This window comes from Onthophagus taurus, chromosome 3 (genome assembly GCF_036711975.1).
Source record: "Onthophagus taurus isolate NC chromosome 3, IU_Otau_3.0, whole genome shotgun sequence".
Lineage (NCBI taxonomy): Eukaryota > Metazoa > Arthropoda > Insecta > Coleoptera > Scarabaeidae > Onthophagus > Onthophagus taurus.
The window spans coordinates 10,739,777-10,762,715 of record NC_091968.1 but is presented as its reverse complement, the minus strand read 5'-3'; the positions used below and the strand labels follow the sequence as shown (position 1 = coordinate 10,762,715).

General features: G+C 37.3%; 5 protein-coding genes across 5 annotated transcripts; 3 read left to right on the top strand and 2 right to left on the bottom strand.

Annotated features, from left to right (window-relative positions):
* Positions 1-5,716: 5,716 nt before the first annotated feature.
* Positions 5,717-7,010, bottom strand: LOC139429348 (zinc finger MYM-type protein 1-like). The gene is made up of 2 exons (XM_071195034.1): positions 6,900-7,010; positions 5,717-6,856 (listed from the first exon to the last, which is right to left on the bottom strand). The coding sequence occupies exons 1-2, from the start codon at positions 7,008-7,010 to the stop codon at positions 5,717-5,719; spliced, it is 1,251 nt and encodes a 416-aa protein (XP_071051135.1).
* Positions 7,011-16,003: 8,993 nt separating this feature from the next.
* On the top strand, positions 16,004-16,726 carry LOC139429347 (uncharacterized). Its single transcript, XM_071195033.1, has one exon. It carries the CDS (start codon positions 16,004-16,006, stop codon positions 16,724-16,726), a length of 723 nt encoding a protein of 240 aa, XP_071051134.1.
* A 405-nt stretch (positions 16,727-17,131) lies between these two features.
* Positions 17,132-21,791, top strand: LOC139429382 (uncharacterized). Its single transcript, XM_071195102.1, has 2 exons — positions 17,132-19,972; positions 21,083-21,791. The coding sequence occupies exons 1-2, from the start codon at positions 19,760-19,762 to the stop codon at positions 21,221-21,223; spliced, it is 354 nt and encodes a 117-aa protein (XP_071051203.1). The 5' UTR covers positions 17,132-19,759; the 3' UTR covers positions 21,224-21,791.
* LOC139429346 (uncharacterized) lies at positions 17,193-17,687 on the top strand. The gene has a single exon (XM_071195032.1). The coding sequence runs from the start codon at positions 17,193-17,195 to the stop codon at positions 17,685-17,687; it is 495 nt and encodes a 164-aa protein (XP_071051133.1).
* Positions 20,020-22,287, bottom strand: LOC111417942 (putative nuclease HARBI1). The gene is made up of 2 exons (XM_023050374.2): positions 21,781-22,287; positions 20,020-20,888 (listed from the first exon to the last, which is right to left on the bottom strand). The coding sequence occupies exons 1-2, from the start codon at positions 22,285-22,287 to the stop codon at positions 20,082-20,084; spliced, it is 1,314 nt and encodes a 437-aa protein (XP_022906142.1). The 3' UTR covers positions 20,020-20,081.
* Between the last annotated feature and the right edge of the window lie 652 nt (positions 22,288-22,939).

Genomic DNA, 22,939 nt, shown 5'->3' with positions numbered 1-22,939 from the left:
CTGTGCAACGATATCTTCAATTTTCCACCTATACGGAGGTTAATAACAGACGCTACACACATAGTTAATGCAATAAAACGATCCCAAATCTATATATGTAGATGTATATTGTAAGATATGTATATTTACTATTTATTGCCACAAATGAGAATACAAAATTACATACGATACACAAGAAGAAAAAAACAATGAAAAAAAAATAATAAGAACAAAAATATATACATAAAATACTATTGTCGATTGTTAGTCGAGCAATGGATAAACTTAAACTTAAACAGTATAACACAAGCAAATGGATCATTTTATCGCACAAGCGATCTCTGCCAAATTACCCAACGGAACAAACAAAAATAGTATTTACTGAATATGGCAAGTAGTGTTCGGAATACCGACCGAAAATTGAATATCGGTATTTCGGTATATTTTCAATGTGATAACGGTATACCGGTATTTATACCGGTATTGAAAAAAATATGAAGAATCAAAAAATGGAGAGGTAAAATAATGAATTAAACGAAATTTGATAATAAATTTATTATAAAAATGTAAAATAAATAAATAATTATTCATATATGTATACAGGGTGTATCTGAATGACTGCAACAAACTTCAAGGGGTGATTCTTTAGTGAATTTTAAGGGTACTTTGATATATGAACCATGGGCGACTTCGGCTCCCCTAAGGAGCTACACCCCTCCAAAAATGGCGGAAAATTTTGGTTTAATTTTTTTTTCTCAAAAACCATAAACGCTAGGAAGATGAAATTTGGGGAATATGTTTAACTCATAATAGGGCACGTTTTGACCCTATTTGTACTTTCAACCTATCCTTCTAAACTACTAAACGTAACCACTCCCGTTCAATTTTCGCCCATGGTTCATATATGAAAGTACCTTTAAAATTCACTAAAGAATCACCCCTTGAAGTTTGTTGCAGTCATTCAGATATATAGGGTGTATATATCAATAAGTCGTAGTACAAATGCTTAATACAAAATACCTACTTGTTTGTAATACGACTTATTAAAATGTGCTCTTAAAATACATAGGTTTTCTAATGTATTATCATTAAGTTTACAACGGATTGTTGTACAAAAACTTTGGATTGATGTGAAAACCCTCTCTGATTCCATGCTTGTTGGAGGAATGGTGATTAAGTAGTCATAAATTTTTTGAAAATGATTGCTTCGAACACCCTCGTTTTCAAAGCAGCTCATTTCCTGTTTTACGAATGCTTTTAAAGTGAGACTTTTAGAAATTAGTGGAGCAGATGATAATTTTTCTTTAATAGCCGTATTTAATTTGTTTGCTAATGTTAATGATTCTTGTTCACTTAATGTACTACCTAAATATTTTTGTTCATGTGTACATCACATCGGTAGGTTTTCTTTGTTTTCGTCCGTTAGTCTATTTAATAAACTTTGAATTTTTTGTCTTATATTCGTTTTGCTTAATAATGAAAAAAAGTTATTTTGTGTATTGTTATGTAGGTATTGTAATACTTGAGAGAAACTTAAGTGACGTTCTAATAGTCTCTAATACTTTATTACATGTAATAAAGTATTATATTATGTAAGTTAATTGTTATAACTAAATACTAAATAAAGAGAGAGCGGCTAAAAGAGACCAAAAGAATCTGCCGGATATCAGTTGCCAACAAGTGAGAGCAGTTGAAGAGAGGAAAAAAGAGAAAGACAAAGAACAAAGAATCAGGAAACAGCCAGTTGAAGGGCAAGCAAGTGGCTCTTTAAAACATGTCTAAAATTAGCAATGTTAGAAATATTACGAATTTCAGAAGGTAAATGATTTGTGGCAAATTTCAGTGCTATGAACAGGAAATGTAAGAATAGTATCAGAACGTGAACGAGTAGCAAGCTCATGAGTTGATAATTGCTGGAACCTATCTGATAAGTACTTTGGGGTGCAGTTATGAAGGATTTCAAATAAAATGGTTAATAAACGAAAGGATCTACTTCACTCACAGGTTAACATCTGAATGTAATTACGATACGGCGTTACATGCTCAAATCTATTTAGGTCAAATATGAACCGGGTGCAATTATTTTGTATCCGCTGTAATTTACTCAGAAGAGTCGCCGAGAGATCGGGATAAACCGCGTCCGCATAGTCGAAGTGAGGAAATATAAGTGAGTAGCAAAGGTTACGACGGACCACCGGAGGAAGAGAGAAGCGAAGTCTTTTTAAAGAGTGGAAGCAAGTATAAACTTTTCTGCACACATGTTGAATTTGCGGTTTCCAAGAATCCATAACGACTCCAAGATTTTTAACTGTGTCAGAAAACCGTATGACATTTCCATCCAGCATCAGATCACTGCAGGTGGATGGATTAATCTTACCAAGTAATTGACGAGTTCCAAACACAATAGCTTGCGTTTTAACTGAGTTCAACTTAAGTCCGTATCTCCGAGACCAGTTCAAGACCCTAGATAGATCGCTATTAAGTCGCACAATAGTAACAAATGATAATTACACGAGATATAGTTAGTAGCACTATTAACGAACAAAGAAAAAAGTAACGGATCCAATACACTGCTCTGAGGAACACCACATTTGATTGCACAAGCAGAAAAAATTGAAGAGTTAGCGCGTACGCACAAGGAGCGATGGGAAAGGTAAAATTGAAACCAAGAAACACAGGAGGGAGTGAATCCGTAGGCAGAAAGAGACGCCAAAAAAAGGCTGTGGTCGACAGAATCAAAAGCCTTGTTGAAATCGAGCGGTACTAGCACTATCTGTTGTCGCAGGCATATCTAATATCATTAGTAACTTTAATGAGGGCAGTAGTTGTACTATGCCCACTGCGAAAACCCGATTGCAACTCATTGTGTAAATTAAACCTCTTGTTACAGTTTTATTTGACTAATGTCGTTTTCCCTATTTTTGTTTTCCTTTCCTTAAGTTTCAGGGTAAAGCTCGATATTATTGATTAGTTTCGATTTACAGTTGATTTTTTTTTTTGGTTCGTGTTTCAGAAGGTGACGCCAGAGGGTTGAAGTGGTTTGAAGGTTTCCTTTCCCGTTAATCCTTTTCGTTGTCTTTTTTTTTGTTTTAATCTTTAATTCATAGAGGGCGGAATTAAATTAGTATTTGCTTTGCTTTAATTAATATTATAGTAAAAATTTAAGATGATATTAAAATTCAGATGAGGTGATTCACCTTATTTAATCGTTTACCGATATTGATTTGAACTCGTAGTCGGAAACTCGGACGCGATATAAAATTTTTTGCCGGTTTTTGGAAACGGGTATTTAAGCGTTTTCCGCATTTTTAACTCGGTCACTTTCACTAGACAGTCTAACGCGTTTAATGTATGGTGAAGCATTTTTGTCCTGAAACGACATTTTTGAAGATAAAATTTTGTAATTGGTTTGGGTCGTAGACAAAATTACGCTTTTGGCGGAGTTATTCACCAAACATCGACAAAGTATTTAATTTCGATCGGGATTTCCCGGAGTAGAAAAACGCAGTATTAATCTTTAATTCGGCTGTATTTTAGCCTCGTAACGTTGTGAGGTAAGCTAGTACCGAAGTTATCTATTTTTTTTTGAGTTAATTATTTTAGTAATCTAATGTTTCTAATATTAAAACTAATGTTCAATCCTTCAGTTATGTAGACTTTATTCTTTCACAAATTAAAAATTATTCTACTTTACAATTAAAAAAAAAAATTAATACATTTATGTAAAAAATTTTTGTGTACGGTCGAAAATAATTTCGTAATATATTGTCGATTTATATCGAAATTTTCGACACGACGAATCGTGGTATCCATCCACAGCCATTTTGGAATTTTGAGAAACCTGAAACAGAAAGGTGTTTTGAGAATTTTTTTTTTGGGGAAAGTTATTTTTGGAATAACAGCATCCTTACCTTTTCGACCACCAACCTGACGGCGCCCACTGGAAATTTTCATGTACTTTTGGAAAAGGAACTCTCAGCTTAGTTTTTGATAAAACGAAAAAAAAAAGGTCAGAGTGTTTTTGTTTAATTGTTACAAAAAAAAAAAAAATTATTTCATTTCTTGTTTGAATTCTTTTTATAATAATTACATTTCCCCTTAAGGGTAATTTTTTAACTTTTCCATATTCATTTATAATTTCATTTCATTTAACATCAGTATATATAAACATATATAATTTCAGTTATCTTATTATTTTTTTTTGTAAAAGATTAGATTGTTTGACAATTTTTCGGAGTTGGAAAGTGATCAATTTGTTCGTCAACACTGAGCTCTTTGTTTTCGGGGAATTGCGCGTACTTACAATCTTATTTTTTTTTTTAAAGGGTTTACCTTTTATTATTGTTTTTTTAAATATTACTGATCGTTTTGAATTTCTTTTTGTTGTTGAATTGTGTTTATTTCTTTCATTATATCGAGCTTTACCTATTTCACATACATCGTCACTTCCTCGTTAGTGGGTGTCGCGGTATTAACGAGGTGGCGCCTTTAAATAAAATAAATTGTACCCCCCCGTCTCCACTGAGTCATCTAGGTACCTGCGGCAACAACACTTGGGTTAGAAAAGTTGAGGAATTGGAATTGTCCTTGTTTGTGTGGATTTTCAAGGTAATTATCAACATTAACGATTTAAGGCGTGACACTCTCTAGAAATCCTTAAACCTGTAAATAAACTAAGCGTTCAAAAGCTTTTGATAGTACGGATAAAATTGAAATCGGACAGAAATCAGTGTTACATGAAGAGGACTTGGATTTGGGTATGGGAACGACATGAGCAACTTTCCAGGCAGAGGGAAATAAAGACCGCTCAAAAGAAAAGTTGAAGATATGAGTTAAGGGAGGAAGTACTATATCCAAGATAGGAAAAAGAAGGTTGAGACGCATACCATCAGAACCCACTCAAGGGGACTTCGAATAAAGCCGGATTTATATTTGTCTGGCGTGTTGTGCCGTTATGCGCTCTGGCGTAATGGTTAGTGTTCACATTTATATGTTGTGTTCTGACGCACTCTGGCGATATTTTGAATCAATACAATCGTAGCACTCAGAGAGTTCATACGTGGGTCTATAATGTTTTCCCATGAATTTTCTGATTCAAATTATGAAGAAGATATTAGTAGTATAGCTATGTGCGTTCTGGACCAAAATCACATAAGATTTAACATTGGGGTCCGAAATCACATTTTATCCCCACCACTACCTGAACGCCCATAGCTATACTACTGATATTCATTTTATGGTACTGGCAACTCTTAAAAAAAAAAGAAAAAGGGAGAAGATATTGGGTTCATCCAGTGAACAAAAAGAGAGAGGCTAAAGGCGAATTTCACGGCCTGGTTAAAGAGCTTGAGAGCGATGCTGATAATGTTAAATGTAATTAAATTTAATATCGAAAGAAAGAAGAAACGCAAATCTGACGAGTCATAAGACAGGTGTACACTTGTCTGATCTGTCGTTATGCGTCACTTCCCACTCCACTGCTCTGACGGACATTGGGATTGTTGCTGATGCGACACAACACAAGGCACCACAATACATGGCGACACACAAATATAAATCTCACCATAGTAAATATTTTCAACCTATACTGTTCTGACGCGTCACAACACGACACGTCAGACAAATATAAATCCGGCTTAAGTCAAAGCATCACCTACATCGGTCGTGGTCACAAGCGTAAGAGAGAAGGAGCAAGATTTAAGAGAGGTAAGAATTTCATCAATTGCAGCCGCCGTAGTTACGTCATCGATGATGAGGGGAGGCTCTGTAAAAAAGTTTGCCATCGACTCACAATCAAGATCCATCTGAACAGACGGAGAGTCAATCGCTCCGAGAGACAACCGTTTTCATCTCCATACTGAACTATAAAATTAAGTAATTGTTCGGGGCTTGATATTTTTTTGGTATAGCTTGTTAGCAGCATTCTAAAATCCAAAACTTCTTCATATAATTCTTGCCCATCCAGATCACAACTGTAGGCTTTTCCAAATTTTTCACAAGGCTCTTTCAAGTAGCTTGTTTCGGCTTTAAAACACAACCCTTCCATATCAAGAAGAAATCCAAATTTTTCATCAATTTCTTGTATACGAACGCTTCTACTTTTTAATTCATTGAATAGACGATCGACAGTCCCTTTCATAACTCTTTCCATTTCTTCTTTAGCTGATAAACCAGCATGTCTCGATGTTTCGCCATCCATTCTTTTCTTTCTTCTTTGACGTCTTTCAAATTCAATGTCCCATTCATTGCAAATTCGAAATCCTTCTTTCAGTGAATCACTAACTAACACTTCTCTTTCATCATGAAAATAATTTTGGAGAGCTTTTAAATCTAAAGCTGCTGCATGAAAGTTCATTTTAGGGTCCTGCAATCTCTTTTTAACGCGGTCAATACGAATTAAGATCTTGTTCCAAAACCCTAGCAACGTTAGAAAGTCATATGTTAATATTCGATTATAGAGTTCCTTTGCATCGCTTTTAGTTTCACTAGTCGCGCTTCCATCGTCCATTATGTTCTGGAGAACTTCCACTATTTGCTCAAGATATTTGTTAACAGGTTTTACTGATTCCGTTTTTGCGCTCCACCTGGTATCAGAGTCAGATTTTAGAAAAGTTACCATCATTACTTCTTCTTTGGCTGCATGGACGCCTACCAAATTGAGGGAATGATAATCACAATTCACAAATATTGCCATGTTGTTATTTTCTTGATGAACACCAGTCTTGTGTCCAGCCATAACAGCAGCATTATCATAGCACTGTGACCTACAATCTTGTAAATTCATATTGTCTTTCTCTAACTGTTTCAATATTTCTTGAACCAAGCTGGCAGCGTCCTTATCGCTTATTGGTAAAAAACCGAGAAATGATTCTTTAATCTGAACAGTTTTTTTATCAATTTATATCAACATATCTTACTACCTCAGACATTTGTTCACGATGAGCTTGAACAGGAGTCGAGTCAAACATTAGCCCATAATACTTTGCTTCACGTATTCTTTCTAGCAAACTATCACGAACAGTAGATGCCATGATGTGAATAAACTCGTTCTGTATTTTCGGTGAAAGATATGAAGTGGATCCAGGATAGCTCTCCGCAAATTTTATGTGTTCTTTTACGACAGGGTCAAAATTAGAAATTAGTTTCAACAAACCAAGTAAATTTCCTGTATTAAAATCTGACTGAAGTGTCTCTCTGTGGCCTCGCAAAGCCAGGTTTTGTATCCCAAGGTATTTGATGCAGTGTAAAAGTCTTTTCAAAATATCACACCACTTCTGACTTTCTCTTTGAATTTGATCTTGAATTTCTGCATCAATTATGCCTCTGTTGTTAAGTAAATTTCTTTCCATTTCTTTCCACTGAGTAAAGCATTGTCGATGATTTTTGGAATTTTCATGAACACTCATTCTCTCAAGTGCTTTCAATTGCTTAAATCCGCTTTCTTGCTCCAAACTAGATTGGTTATCGAACCAGGAAAAAAGAAGACGGCAAATACAAAAGGCAGACTTTTTGGAAGGTGAATAAACTAACCATGAACGCATCACTTGCTCACCAAGACCATTTCCTAATTTTTTTTTAACCAAATTTTGTTCATAGAACGATTGTTAGTGGGCAAAAAAGGACCCTCGCTGTTTTGAAATTACTTAGAACCGGGATTTATCATTTCTATTCTCAACGCATCAGTTACAATTACCTTTCCCGATTCTTCACTAAACTTAAGAAGACCGATGTTGTGTTCTTCAATCGCTCTAAGTATGGGATTTTTTAATTTTCTGCGTCTTTGGACATCAAGTTTTTATTTACTTCAACGTCATCAGTATCTATTTCTTTGTCAAACCCATCTTCTAATTCTTCAGAAGTAGCATACTTTCTAGAATTAGAATTCTCTGAAGACCTTGTCAAAATATTTTCAGTTACCTTTTCTGCATCATTAGATGTCGTATCAAATTCTTTCTCGGTTGAACTTGGCCCAGCATCTTTCAATTCTTTAAAATTTGCAGAATTTTCAAGACATTCTGAAGAAATTGTGTTTGTGCCTGATTTTTCAAAAAACGTATTACAAATTTTGCTGCTTTTTTCTACTTTTTTTGTCTCTAACAAGCGCCTTTTTCGACCTGCAGCTCCACTTTCTTTCTTATTCTCAAATGAACGTTTCATAGTTCTCAATTCTGAGGTACTATTTTCTAAAGTATAAAAAAAGAAAACAATTATTTATAATTTGCAATTTGCGGGAAATAATATTATTTTAAATACGCGAACACTGATTAACAGCCATTTTTAAAAAATAACGAAATATAATTTTATAAACATATGAATAAATATATGATATTCTTCAAGAAGTAGAATTTAAATTTAAAACCAATTTTAACTACTTAAAAAAATATAAAAATATATATTTACCTTAATATCTCTTAGATTTATAAAAAAACACTGGCCATTTAGATATTATTCAGGATCGAAAAACTATCAACTATGTATAAACGAAAATCAAATGCGAACGAATTTTAAATTGAGCAACAGACTGCAAAGAGACCGATTCTCGTTTATCGTACCTACGATAGAATACCGATGCACGTGCTACGCGACAGGGATTCCCCGTATTCCGAACAGCTTTAGCACAGAACACAACACACGCTACTATTCTGCATTTCTTTTTTTCAAATACAAAATCACATTTGTACAGAGAAAGAGAGCTAGTAGCATAGAGAACATGGACAAACAAACGAAAAACGAATGCGTGCTTTTTCCTACGCAGTTTTTTAATACACATATTTATATCTATAAAAATATTTTTTTATTTTCATTTGCGTATTTATACATTAGGCGCTTTTTCGCGCCCTCCTTCAGTTGGCGCCCATGGCACGTGCCATGCCTGCCATACCCTAGTTACGCCTCTGCTGCCAGATCACCTGATTTAACACCTCTTGATTTTTTTTTGTGGGGCATCCTTAAGGATAATGTTTATCGCGAAGTAACGACTGCATGCAGAAATAGTAGCCAAGAAAACCTTTTAAGATGTAACGAATTTTTTTTTAATGTAAAACCGTTTTCGAGATAATCGCTTGTCTCACGTTAAATGGACCAACCTGTATACATCCGATGTGAGATACATTAAGGGAAATTCCAATATTGTTGCAGACACTTTGTCCAGGACAAATATTGAATCTCTAAATTCTCAGTACCCCGACACACTTACACTTTACAAAGCTCAACTCACAGATATCGAATTGTGGAACCTATTATATAAACAATTTTCTTGCACTCACACTGCACCCTAACAGTTATTGCTACCAACCACAACGCTACCTGATATCATATTATGGTGTGAAATATCAACGGAATCTCAACGAATTTACATTCCGCAGCAATTTAGAGAAATAGTTATAGAAAAATTTCATGGTTTATCTCACCCTGGCATACGAGCAACCATTTATTTAATAAAAACAAAATTCTTTTGGCCTTATATGTCGAAACAAATTCGTATTTGGACAAAATCATGTTTGCAATGCCAGAAAGTAAAAATACAATGGCATACAAAATCGCCAATTCTCAAAATCAAAGTTCCAAAAGTTAGATTTGAACACATACACATTGGTTTGGTTGGCCCACTCGCTCCATCTCTTGGATGTACTTATCTGCTCACGGTCATTGAGCGTTTCACATGGTGACCAGAGGATTTTCCTCTAAAAGATATCTCTGCAGGATCTATTGCAGATGCTGCAATATCCGCGTTTATTGCGGATACTCTTTTCAGGCATTACTTCAGCCGTTTCGGTATTCCTACCACGATCATTCACGTGCCAAACACTATTATTTTCAAAATTCCAATTACTCTTGGGTACTCATCAAATACACACATCTGCTTATCACCCACAAAGTAACGGTATGATAGAACGATTTCAACGTACTTTGAAATCAGTGATTATTGCCCAAGGTAATTCCGCTAGGTGGAATCATAACTTACCTTTAATACTACTTGGTCTCAGATCATCTCTGAAGGAGGACTTAGGTTGTTCATCAGCTGAATTGGTATATGGTCAGCCACACAGATTACCGGGAGAATTCTTTATACGTGCCCAACCATCAATCTTTTGCTTACATTAAACCAGTTCAGTCAACCTTACATTCTAGCCAAAAACCTTTTATATACAAAGAATTGTTCAGGTCAAACTTTGTATTTGTTAAAATCAGTGGTATTAAACCTACCTTGTCTCCTAGGTATGAAGGTCCCTTCAGAGTGATTAAGAGGCATTCAAAATGTTTCGTTATATTTATAGGAGTTCCTACCGGAATAGAAAATGAAATCAGTTAAATTCAAATTTATTTCTATTGTATTTTCAATCTTTTATAAATGTTAATATTTTTGTTTTTAAAATTGAAGCGCACGTGTGACGCATTTTGTCTCTCTTCCTTTCCGTCGTTATCAGTCTTAATCGACAAGATTTCAATCTTCCGCTAGTCGCCGTATCGTCTGCATCGTGTGCCTTCAATTTCCACCACGCCACGTGTAATTTTCGCCGCATTCTTGTATGTACGGTTTTTATTTTATTTACCTTTATTTACATTCTTTCGCATTCTTTAGAATTTTCTTTATTAATTGCACGATTTGCATTCATTGCAATCGCTTTCTCATTAAAGCTGTATTGATTTTATTAATAGAATTTAATTATTTTTTTGAATCCTTTTTCTTTTTTTTTAACCGGCACCTCGCATTTTAGTTCGACAATTTTCCTTTTTTGTACGAACATTAATGGTCCTTCGAGCCGGATTCAGTTACGTTTCTTGGTTTTTTCTCCGCTTCTGTTATTTTCGCCTATTGGTTTCTTCAGTGGCTAGCGTGTTTCTGGGTCCTTCACTGAACCGAGTAGGTGATCGACACTACTAGACGCACGACGCTACGACGCTCCTATACGTTATTCTTATTAATTTTACGTATTTTCATTAATTTACAACGCACTCTGAACTCCTTTGTCATTTTTGAAATCCGCTTTTTTGTACGCTCACATCTGGAACGAGATTTATTCTTATAATCTGTTTACAATAATTTTCGCAATTTATATAGACTGGTCCAAAATTTCATTTACAAGTTGTATTGATATTTTCTTTCGGTTTTTACAATGGCTGATAAACTCGCGAAGATTCTTTTACGTCGAAGCATCGAATTAAATCGACTTATCGAAACATTGGGCTGTGGCCCCAGTCTCACCACTGCACCTGAAGACGAATTGGTTTTTGTCGCACGTGCTGGTGATATAGAAAATACTTACAGACAGTTTCAATTATTGCATAATCAAATTATTGGTTTAATTACCGAGGAAGAGTTTGATGAGTTGTTTCAATTCAAGCGCGTGAACAAGTGAGAGGTGCACGTGTCATATTCGCTGTGTTTGCTGCTTGGTTTTGCTTGGTGAGACTAGTTATTCTGAGGTATATTTGTTACCGAAGTGTGAGTCTATGTTCGTACTTCACGTTGCCGTAAGTAGTAAGTGATTATAGCGGTGAATGCTTGTCTTTATTAAATTTGTTTATTTGCTTTGGTTGGTATTGAGATTATCGTAGCGATTTCATTGCTCGGTAAGAAACAGGATTGATTTGCTATCGCACTCTGGGTGGTGTATTGTCTCCTTCGAACTACTCCTGACTCTCTCTTTATCCTTTTTCCTTCTCCGGGGCCTGCCTTTCTGTGTTGTCAGTCACCGTAACGGGCACTACAGGTGTGAAGAGTGTTATCCCTTCTCCTTCCTTTTAGATCGTCGTGGACATACGCCTGATGGATAAATGTGCCTGTTGTAATCGCCAGTGCGAACAGCATCGCACTGTGAGGTGCTGCGTCTGTAGCAAGATATTTAATATTAGTTGTGTCGATGTCTCTGCGGCTGAGGCGCGCAAGGTTCATGCGGGGAAGGGTCTCTCTTTCTCATGCGTCTCGTGCGTTTCATTGGGGAATGACTTAAACAGTCTGAAAGCCGTTATACTCTCTCTCCAGAAGGATATTGCTGCTCTGAAATCAAATGTTACTCCGCCGTCTTTACATTCTTTAACTGATTTTGATTCTGAAAAAATTATACACGAAGTGATGGAACGCGAGCGTAGGAAGAATAATCTGATGATTTATAATATTCCAGAATCCCACGGTTTATCACGGAAAGAACAAGGTGATGCGGATGTTGCCTTTCTAAGCAAACTATTTACGCATTTGGGGGTTACTGAACCTATTATTCAGCCTTTTCGCTGTGGTAAATTTGCCGCTTCTAATACCGCGAGATCTAGGGGTATACCAGTAAAATTATCAGATCATAATTCTTTTAAGCTTATTTTTCGTAATATGCGGAATTTGAAATCTCATAATGAATTTAAGAATATCTCTGTCTCGAATGATCGTACTCCTTTCCAGGTTGATCTTTATAGGAGGGCGAGGACTGAATTAAAAACAAGAACTGAGTCTGGCGAAAAGGATTTGATACTAAAGTACATCCGTGGCATTCCCTCAATTATCAAGGCTTCGGAAAACTGATTTTGCCCAACAAAATGTGTCAATCTGTTAATGTATACTATCAAAATGTTAATGGTCTTCGTACAAAAACGCGTGAATTTTATGTTAATTGTTCTGATTGTACCTATGATTTGATTGCTCTATCGGAAACTAATTTAAATTCGGATCTTGGATCTAATGAATTATTCGTGGATAAGTACAGAGTCTTACGAGCTGATCGTAAGTTTGATTTGGTTGGACATAACAGAGGTGGTGGAGTTCTGCTTGCTGTAGCTAGTCATCATGATGTTGAGCTGGTTGATTCTATAGACATTCAGACTTTAGTACCACTTGTCGATGTGTTGATTTGCAAGTGCTCTTTATGGTCTGTGACCTTATATATCGTGGTGTTGTACATACCTCCTGATAATCCGCAACCTGATTTACTATGTTTCTTGGACGCCCTAGAACATAAAGTTTTGAATTATCCTGTCCTTATCCTTGGTGATTTTAATTTGCCTGAATATATTAAGGCGCCTGGTATGTCAACCAAATGTGGAAAAACGGAGTTATTTCGTAACTTTTGTGATTTTCTGGACCTTCGCCAACTCAATCATGTACTGAACTGTGACAATCGTCTATTGGATTTGGTTCTGACAAATACTGACCATCAGTTTGATCTTGTTCATGATGATTGTCCCTTCGTCTACGAGGATCAGTACCATCCTGCCTTAGATATTACAATGAATTTACTGACGGCAAATGATGGTTTGCCGAACTTTCCGTCTTTGGGTGGTCGATATAATTTTCGAAGAGCCAACTTTCCTGGCATGTATGATAAACTACTTTACACGGATTGGTCTTTTCTAAATGTGGAGGTTAATGCGGATGATGCTTTGCGAGCTTTTTATAAAAAGTTGTATGAGATTTTGGATTTATTTGTTCCTAACAGATTGAGTCGGGGATCCTCATACCCTATTTGGTACACCCCAGAAATTAAGCGGCTATTAAAGTTGAAAGAGTATTATAGGCGGAAGTGGAGGAGAAGCAATAGTGCTTTCTATTCAGCGGAATATAAAAGACTGAGATGTTTGACTAAACAGAAAATCTCTGATGCGTATACTTCCTTTACTATTAGTGCTGAACAATCGCTTAGTTCTGATCCCCGTAACTTTTGGAATTATATAAGACAGAAAACAACGACCTCTCGACTTCCTGGAAAAATGATGCGTGATAAGTCCACCTACACTGATCCTGAAAAAATAGTTAATGCTTTTGCAGATCAATTCTCTGGAGTATATTCTGGTGTCTCTGCTTATAACATGGTTGATGTACACTCTACGTATCCTCCAGTATTTGTTGCCGATGTCACCGAAGAAGAGGTTCTTCATTTCCTAAAAAGGTTACCTAATAAATTTACTGCTGGTGATGATGATCTTCCTGCATTTTTCATTCGTGATTGCTGTGCAGTTTTTGCAGTTCCGCTTCATTTAATAATTAACCTATCCTTAAGCACTTGCTCGTTTACGGCTAGGTCTGGTGTTCCTCAGGGCTCAAATCTAGGCCCCCTACTATTTGTTATCTTCTTGAATGACCTTCTAGACAAATTTTCATCAAGCGTACTAGCTTATGCGGATGATCTGAAACTATTCCGACCTATTTTTGCGGACCGTGATGTTGTCAGTCTTCAGTCGGATTTGGACGTCTTGGTGGAATGGTGTAACCGTTATCAGCTAAAGATTAATGCCAATAAGTGCGGTGCAGTTAGTTTTACACGCAAGCTGTCTCCTCTTCCATCTTCTTATTATATAGAAGGTGTTCTTCTTGAGAAATTATCTACAATCAAGGATCTGGGAGTAACTTTTGACCGCAAATTGTGTTTTGTACCTCACATCGAAAATATTGCATCTTCTGCAGCGAGGATGCTTGGTTTCGTTTTGCGCACCTCGCGTGCTTTTTCTGATATCGGTGTGTACAAGACCCTATTTTCGACCTTTGTATTGCCCAAATTGGAATATGGCTCTGTAATTTGGTCGCCACATTATGTGTGTCATAGACTTATATTGGAGAGAATTCAGAGGAGATTTCTCAAATATTTGTCTCTACGCCTGGACGGATCATACCCGGATCGTGGAATGGATTACGCATCCCTGCTGCGGCGTCACAATTTTTCTGCACTAGACGTAAGAAGAGATGACCAGTGCATCAAGTTTTTGCAGAAGTTAGTGCAAGGTGAATTGGATTGTGGTTGGTTGTTGTCGCGGATCATTTTCGCGGTGCCTACGCGTGCAACACGTAGTACAAATCAGTTTTATTTGAGGAATTGCAGATCCAATGTTTTAGCCAACTCCCCGGTGCAGAGGATGTGTAAACTAACTAACAATCAATAATAGTGTAAGAGTGTTTATGTGAATTATATTTGTTTTATGGCATGTGTTATTTCTTATTTTCTTTTTCTTGTAATATTGTCCTGTAATTGATCTTTGTTGGGCAATAAAGTGAATTATTATTATTATTATTATTATGAGCATGATCGTATTCGCCAAGGGGCAGATAGCGCGTATTTTTCTATAAAAGCAATCCATCAGAGAATTAAAGATTCTCATATTACTGAAGAACCACCTACTACTCTCGAGTCTCCAAAGTTGAGCAAAATTATGTTACCAACATTTACTGGTGATTTCAAAGCATGGCCAAGTTTCTTCGATTTGTTCCGCTCCATGGTGCACGAAAATAAATCCTTTTCGGATGTTATTAAATATCAATATTTATTGATGTCATTATCTGGTGAGCCATTACAACTCATCAAAGGGTTGCCTATGACGAATGACAATTACCCTATCGCGTTTGAGATGCTTAAGAGTAGGTATCAAAATAAAAGGCATCTTGCCACACTGTACTACAACGAAATACAGGGCATAACAATAAAACAAGAGGGTTCCGCTAAAGTCTACCGTTCATTAAACGACACGTTCGCAGAAAATGTGGAAGGGGTCAAGACTCTCGGATTTCCTGTTGATTCATGGGATTTCTTATTGTTCAATATCCTATTACAAAAATTAGATACTTCGATTAAAACCAAATTTGAAGTTGAACATTGCACGTTTGAAATACCTACATATTCGCAGTTGATAACTTTTCTGGAAAGTCAAGCTAAAGCATTGGACTCTGTTAAGCTTACTTCATCAAACTCTCACTCGTCAATCCAAGCCCAATTCAGCAAGCTTCGCCACTGAAACAAAATCTAAGCCAAGTAATTTTAATTGTCCTTTATGCAACGATGTTCACAATTTATACAAGTGTTCAAAGTTTCATGGCAGAACACCCGCACAACGATTTGAATTTGTCACTAAGACCAATCTTTGCAAAAACTGTTTAGGCTGTCGACACTCCACCAGTAAATGCAATTCTACGAATGCTTGTCGTATCTGTCATAAACGTCACCACACTTTATTACATCTGAATAACCCAATGAATGAGAATACTTTAACATCTAACATGCCATCATAATCCCCATCGAATACAACTGTTGGATCTGCGTTAAATTCCATGATGACCGTATTACTTCCTGTCGCTGAGTTGGAGGTCCGGGATTGTTTTGGAACCTTTCACAAAGTTCGAGCAGTCATTGATTCCTGCAGCATGGTAAACTTTATTACTGAACGTCTGCAAAAGAGACTTCAACTTGAAAGATGTAAAAGTTCTGTCACTATTGAAGGATTGAATAGCATGAGTTCCAATTGTAATGGAGGTTCTATCGCCTGCGCTATCAAACCCTGCAACGCTCTTCAACCCATTTTAGAATTTACAGCTATAATTAGCCCTAAAATTTGTTCCAATCAACCCAAAGAACCGATTGAACTATTAAACTATCCACATCTACGTCATCTTAACATATCTGTCGGTCAATCGTCTCCCGGTCCCGTCGATCTACTCTTGGGAGCTGAACTGGTTCCCTCAATACTCACTGGGGCCCGAAAAATTGGTACTCAGAATGAGCCCGCGGCGCTTGAGTCTATTTTCGGATGGCTTCTGATTGGTAAATCGAACAATTCTTCAGCGTCTACATCCACATTATTCATCGAACCTACAGTAGATTTTTGTCTTCAACGATTCTGGGAATTGGATCAGGTGAAGAACGGTGTAGCAAAATCACCTGAGAATGTTTTATGTGAGAAACACTTTAATTCTACGTATCATCGCAACACTGAGGGCCGCTTTGTGCTCGCTTTACCATTCAAAGATGAACAACCATCTCTTGGACAATCATACTAACAAGCATTTCGTCGATTTCTTTTTCTGGAAAAACGGCTTTTGAAAAACTCAACCATGTACAACGCTTATCAAACTTTCATGGAAGATTATCTTTCGCAACAGCATATGTCCCCTGTTCCCAAAGATGACTTCTGCAATCCCAAAGCCTATTATATCCCGCATCATTACGTCATACATCCTAGCTCGTCCAAAATACGCGTCGTTTTCGACGCATCCGCCAAGACCACATCAAATAAATCTCTAAACGATCTTTTATTGACTGGGCCTAAATTACAACAAGATTTGGTATCCATTCTAATTACTTTTCGATGTTTTCCCAACGTATTTATCTGCGACATCAAGCAGATGTACCGCTAAATTCTCGTCGCCCCGCATCACCGCCGTGATTATCAGCTGGAGTATCATCTGGAGAAATGTTAATGACGGTGAAATCAACGAATATAAATTAAATACAGTTACGTATGGTATGTCCGCATCTCCATTCATGGCATTACGCACTCTGCAAGAATTGGCTAATATATACGAGATGCAATATCCTGAAGCTGCAAATGTTATCCGGAATTACATGTACGTCGATGACATCGTGACAGGAGCCTTTTCCGTATCTGATGCGGTGAACCTGCAGCACCAAATAATCGATCTATTGTGTTTGGGGTGCTTCGAATTGTCCAAATGGGCAAGTAACACGCCGGAGTTGATCCAACCTTTCAAACTCCAAGAAGAAGGATCGCCAATTTCCTTTAATAGTGACGAAATCGACTTCGTAAAAGTATTGGGGCTTAATTGGAATCCGCACGCTGACACTTTTGGCTACTCATATGTCCTACGTGACACTCTCTGCAGCAAAAGAGCCATTCTGTCCACCATCGCTCGCATTTATGATCCCATGGGATTTATTACTCCATGTATTTTATCCGCAAAACAATTAATACAAAAACTATGGTTGGCGAAGATGGAATAGGATGATGTTCCTTCAGAGGATATTCTTAAATACTGGACACAATTCAAGTCAGAGCTTCCTTTATTGACGAAATTACACATACCTCGTTTCATTCGACCCACGAGCAGTGAAGTCACTGAACTGCATTTATTTTGCGACGCTTCATTAATTGGTTATTGCTCGGTTGCACATTTACGATATATTTTACCTTGTGGTACCATTAAAACTTCTTTTATTTGTGCCAGGTCCAGGGTGGCTCCTTTAAAAACTACATCGCTACCACGATTGGAGCTATGCGGTGCTGTTTTATTGGCCGATCTCGCAGAATTAATCATGTCCAGTACATCTGTCATTACAACGACTAATGTAATTGCTTGGTGTGACTCTACCGTCGTACTCAATTGGTTAAGGGCATCTCCTCACCGCTGGAAGACCTGTTGCCAATAGAACCAGTCACATACAAGAAATCTTACCTGCAAATCACTGGCGTCACGTTCCATCCGCTGATAACCCCGCAGACGTTGGGTCGCGAGGTCTTTTACCTTCGGAAATAGTCAAATCTAGTATATGGTGGGATGGTCCTGTTTGGTTGTCGCAATCCTCGTCCAATTGGCCTCACGATGCTTCGATAGATTCCGATGATGATGTCGTGTGAGCCGAAGAACGAATCATTACCGCTGCGATTACTGAAAGGGTTCAAAATTGTATACTTACCTTGATCGAGCGCTTCTCGAATTTAAATAAAATAGAGAGTATAGTTGCATATGTACTGCGCTTCATTTCAAGTTGCAGAAAAACAAATAGACATAGAAATGTAACGTTTTCGCTATTTGAAAAGCAGAATGCCCTTCATGTCATCGTTCGGTTGGTCCAGAACGAACATTTCGAAGAAGTATTTCAGCAAATTAGAGCTGGCAAGCTATTATCCAAACCAATTAGAAAACTCTCGCCTTTTATTAGCAGAGAGAACTTACTCAGAGTGGGTGGACGACTCAAACATTCAGAACTCCCATATGACGCAAAACACCCAATTTTACTGCCTAGTCGTCATCGATTGTGTGAACTAATTGTGGAACATCTTCATCAAAAGTATCTACATCCCGGTTACAGAACATTATTTTCTATTGTTGCCAATCAGTTTTGGATAATTTCACCTCGACATGAAATATATAAAGTAATATCTAATTGCATTAGATGTTTCAGAGCCCGTCCTAGGTCCTATTCACCAATGATGGCAGATTTACCGACATTTCGTGTCCAACAGTTGAGAGCATTTGCAACGGTGGGTGTGGACTACGCTGGCCCATTCATTACCACCGCCCGCAAGTATAGAGGTGCAAAAACATTCAAATCATATATCTGCATTTTCGTTTGCGCCTCCACGAAAGCTGTCCATTTATTGCAGTTATTGCATTTATTGCTGCCTTGCGACGATTCATGTCACGCCGAGGAAGTTGCACTGCTATATTTTCCGATCGTGGCACAAACTTCGTCGGAGCCTACAACCAACTGTCGAAACTTGCCCAAGATGCCGGCGGTGAACTAGGCATACAATGGCTTTTTAATCCACCTGCTTCGCCGCATTTCAACGGACTCACCGAAGCGGGCGTTAAATCTGTCAAGACCCATCTACACAGAGTCGTTGGTAAACAAGTTATGACTTGAAGGGCCCATACACCTGCGAACAAATTGCACAACAGAGGCTGTTGTGCAAAAATTGTATGGTGTATGGTGTTGTTCAACGTGATGCGCAACAAGTTGTAGAAATTCAAAATTGTTTGAAATTAATTGCGCAACGGATGACGTTGTGCAACTATTGCATCATGTATGGGTCCTGGCTCGAGAGGTTGTACAGTTAAGGGCAGGTTTGGACAAGTTCCGCATACGCCACACACTAGTAGTACTGATAATTTTAAAATGGCGAACTTTATAAACAACAAAGACTTTTGGAGCGAATTTATTAATCTATATCGCCAGTTGCCAGAAGTGTGGAAAGTGAAGAGTGATGTGTACAAAAATAAAACAAGAAGAACGTCGCGTATGAAAAACTAACCGAAAAATTAAGGGTAATAGAACCTAGCGCCGATAGAGAGATGGTGCGAAAGAAAATAAATGTTTTGCGTACTGCGTATCGGAGGGAATTCAAAAAAGTAGTGGCGAGCTATAGATCTGGCACAGGCACCGAAAATCTTTATGAACCAAGTTTATGGTATTTTAAAGAATTAGATTTCCTCAGAGACCAAGAAAGTCAATTACCAGGGACTTCTACCATGGACGAGCCCCAAGAGACTGAAAATGAAGGCAGGGTAAGTAATCAAATCAGTTATTTATTTAAATGCTGTTATTATTTTGAAATAATTTATTTAAAAAGTAATATATTTTTAAGCACAACTGTGAAAAACAGATAATTTATAGTCAAGATATAATGTTGTCCTGCCACGGAACAGCTCCAACAGTATTAAAGTAATTACAAAACTGTGCTCTTACTTCTTTTGCTGTTGTTGTACTGTTTCTCCCTTGAAGTGGTTGTAGTGTTTGTAACGTAGGATCTGCTCTCCAATCAGCATTTGTAAACTCTCCGGTATTTATATTTTCAACATCTATGCCGCCTTGGAAGTAACACTCTACATTTTTATGTCGTAAAAAGTTGTGCAAATAGCAACATGCTAATGTTATAGTAACAGCTTTTTCTGGACATAGATTAATTTGACTTAACAGAATTCTAAATCGAGAAGCTAGTATCCCAAATGCATTTTCAATAATCCGACGGCTGCGTGACACCCTGTAGTTATAAATTTTTTCTTCCTTGGTGAGGTTTCTCTTGCTGAATGGTTTCATTAAATTCTCCAGAAGTGGGAAAGCGTCATCCCCTACGAAAACATAAGGCACTTTGGTATTAGTTAAAGGCAAATTTTCCGGTTCAGGAAGGCCCAAGTTCTTTTCTACAAGTTTTTTATAGAAGAAGGTATTTGAAAACACCCCTGCATCAGAAACACGTCCATTAGCGCCCACATCAACCATCAAGAATTCATAGTTTGCATTTACAATTCCCATTAAAACAATACTAAATGAATGCTTATAGTTGAAGTAATAGGAGCCTGTTCCGGGGGGTTTAAATATGTGTATATGTTTACCGTCTATTGCCCCTAAGCAAAGAGGAAAATTCCACTTCGTTTCAAAATCTTTACTTACAGCTCTCCACTCATTTTCACTTTGTGGTAGCTGAAAGAAACGTATCGTTAGTGTCATTTATAGAATTGCATCTTGAATCATGCACAATTGAAGAGCCCACTGCAAAAAAGACGAAAGATTTCTTGAAATTCCGCCTTTTTGCAGTGGACTCTTCAATTATTATTTATAGAATTGTTTAATAAAGAAAAGTAGGAATATTATAAACCCATTTTGGCCTTTTATAGGATTCTTCTCGGGACGATGGTAACCCAGAAGCAAATGCAGCAGAAGAGGAAAATCCAGATACTTCTCAAGAAATAGAAATGCCGGAAGCTGCCACAGGACGTAGAGACAGGGACAACCGAGGAATCTCAGACCCGAAATGAATCATTAAGAATGGCTTGCCAACATCTGCGTGCTTCCAACAATGAGGTAGACATTCTAGCGAAAAGTTGGGCACTGGAGCTAGTGAAAATGTCGCCCGAGCAGCAAATTCACGCGAAAAAGGCCATTAGCGACATCTTATATGAAGGGCGTTTAGGACCCCTTCACAGAAATTCTGTAACAACAAATGGGCCAAACTCACGTCTACTTTCATACGGATATTCACCTCATACAAGTAATAGTAGTCTATCTCAATCATACCCTCCATCTCCACTACAAATCACCACTCTAGAGAACAGACCACAACATTCATCCCAATACGTGTACCCATCACATTCAAATAATACAAAAACTCATTACTCCCCAGCTCCGGTACAGATAGGCAGACCAGAAGACCCATATCCAGACCCAGATTTTATTTAAATATATTGTAGTAGGAGAAAGTTGCCCAACAGTCAAATAACTTCAGTTTTTCAGGTTTTATATTACTTTGTTTATTTTTAGTTCATATTATTTTATTGTTATTTTAATGAACGTTAATAAAGTAATAATTACTTACCTTTATATATTTCTTCAAAACCTTTATGATTGCGTCACAGGTCTCTATAATAATCTTTCCAAGTGTTTGAGCAGCTATTGCTGTTTCGAACTTTAAACCCTCGTAAGTAAGCCCAGAAGTAAGGTATCGTAAAGTTGCAAATAACCTTTGCTTGGGTGATATTGCTTCTCTCATTATAGTATGTTGTTTTTCTATAAGTGGTGTTATCATTACCAATAATTCGCCAAAAGTAGTGGGGTCCATTCGTAAATAATTTTTGTAATCTAGTGGTGAACTCAATTGAAGTTCCTTGAGGAGATTTGCGTGGCTAAAAAGGGATCTTTTCTTCAACCACTCTTTCATCCATACTCTCCTCTTCCTCCTTCTTTTTTTAATACCAACATCCTCGGAGGTTATAGCAATTATTATAGCTAAACAGGCCGCTTCGTCAGATGGCATGTTTCCGTATGAACGCAACACATACAACTGAGGTTTGCATAAAATAGCGCACAGTGTATGGCTAACCATGTTTGTACAACACTTTGTTGCGCAACATCAGGTTGCCCAATATGTATGCAGGTGTATGGGGCCTATTACGAAGAGCTTTATACCTTGTTGGTACAAATTGAGGCAGTATTAAATTCCCGGCCTCTATGCCCTTTGAGTGCCGATCCAAACGATTTGCAAACCCTCACTCCTGGTCATTTTTTAGCCCTTTCCCCTCTAAACTCTGAAATTCCTAATGATGATTTGCAGAATATACCATCCAATCGACTCACGCGATGGCAACTGTTGCAAGGAATGCTTCAGCACTTTTGGAAAAGATGGAGCAATGAATACCTGCACACGTTGCAACAACGGTGTAAATGGAACGTTCCAATAAAAAATATACAGGCTGGAACCCTAGTATTAATCAGAGATGAACTGAAAACTCCATTACAATGGGCCCTTGGACGGATAACACAAAGTCATCCTGGCGCAGACGGTATTGTGCGCGTCGTAACCGTTCGCACTACGCAAGGGTTATTACAACGCCCTGTAATAAAACTTTGTTCCTTCAGAAACTTAAAATTTTGTTAATCGCATTTTTTACCGTTTTCTTGTCTTCTTAATTAATTCATTGTTTTGTTTTGTTTAAAAACTGTTGTTTTTCGGTGGGTGAATGTTCCTACCGGAATAG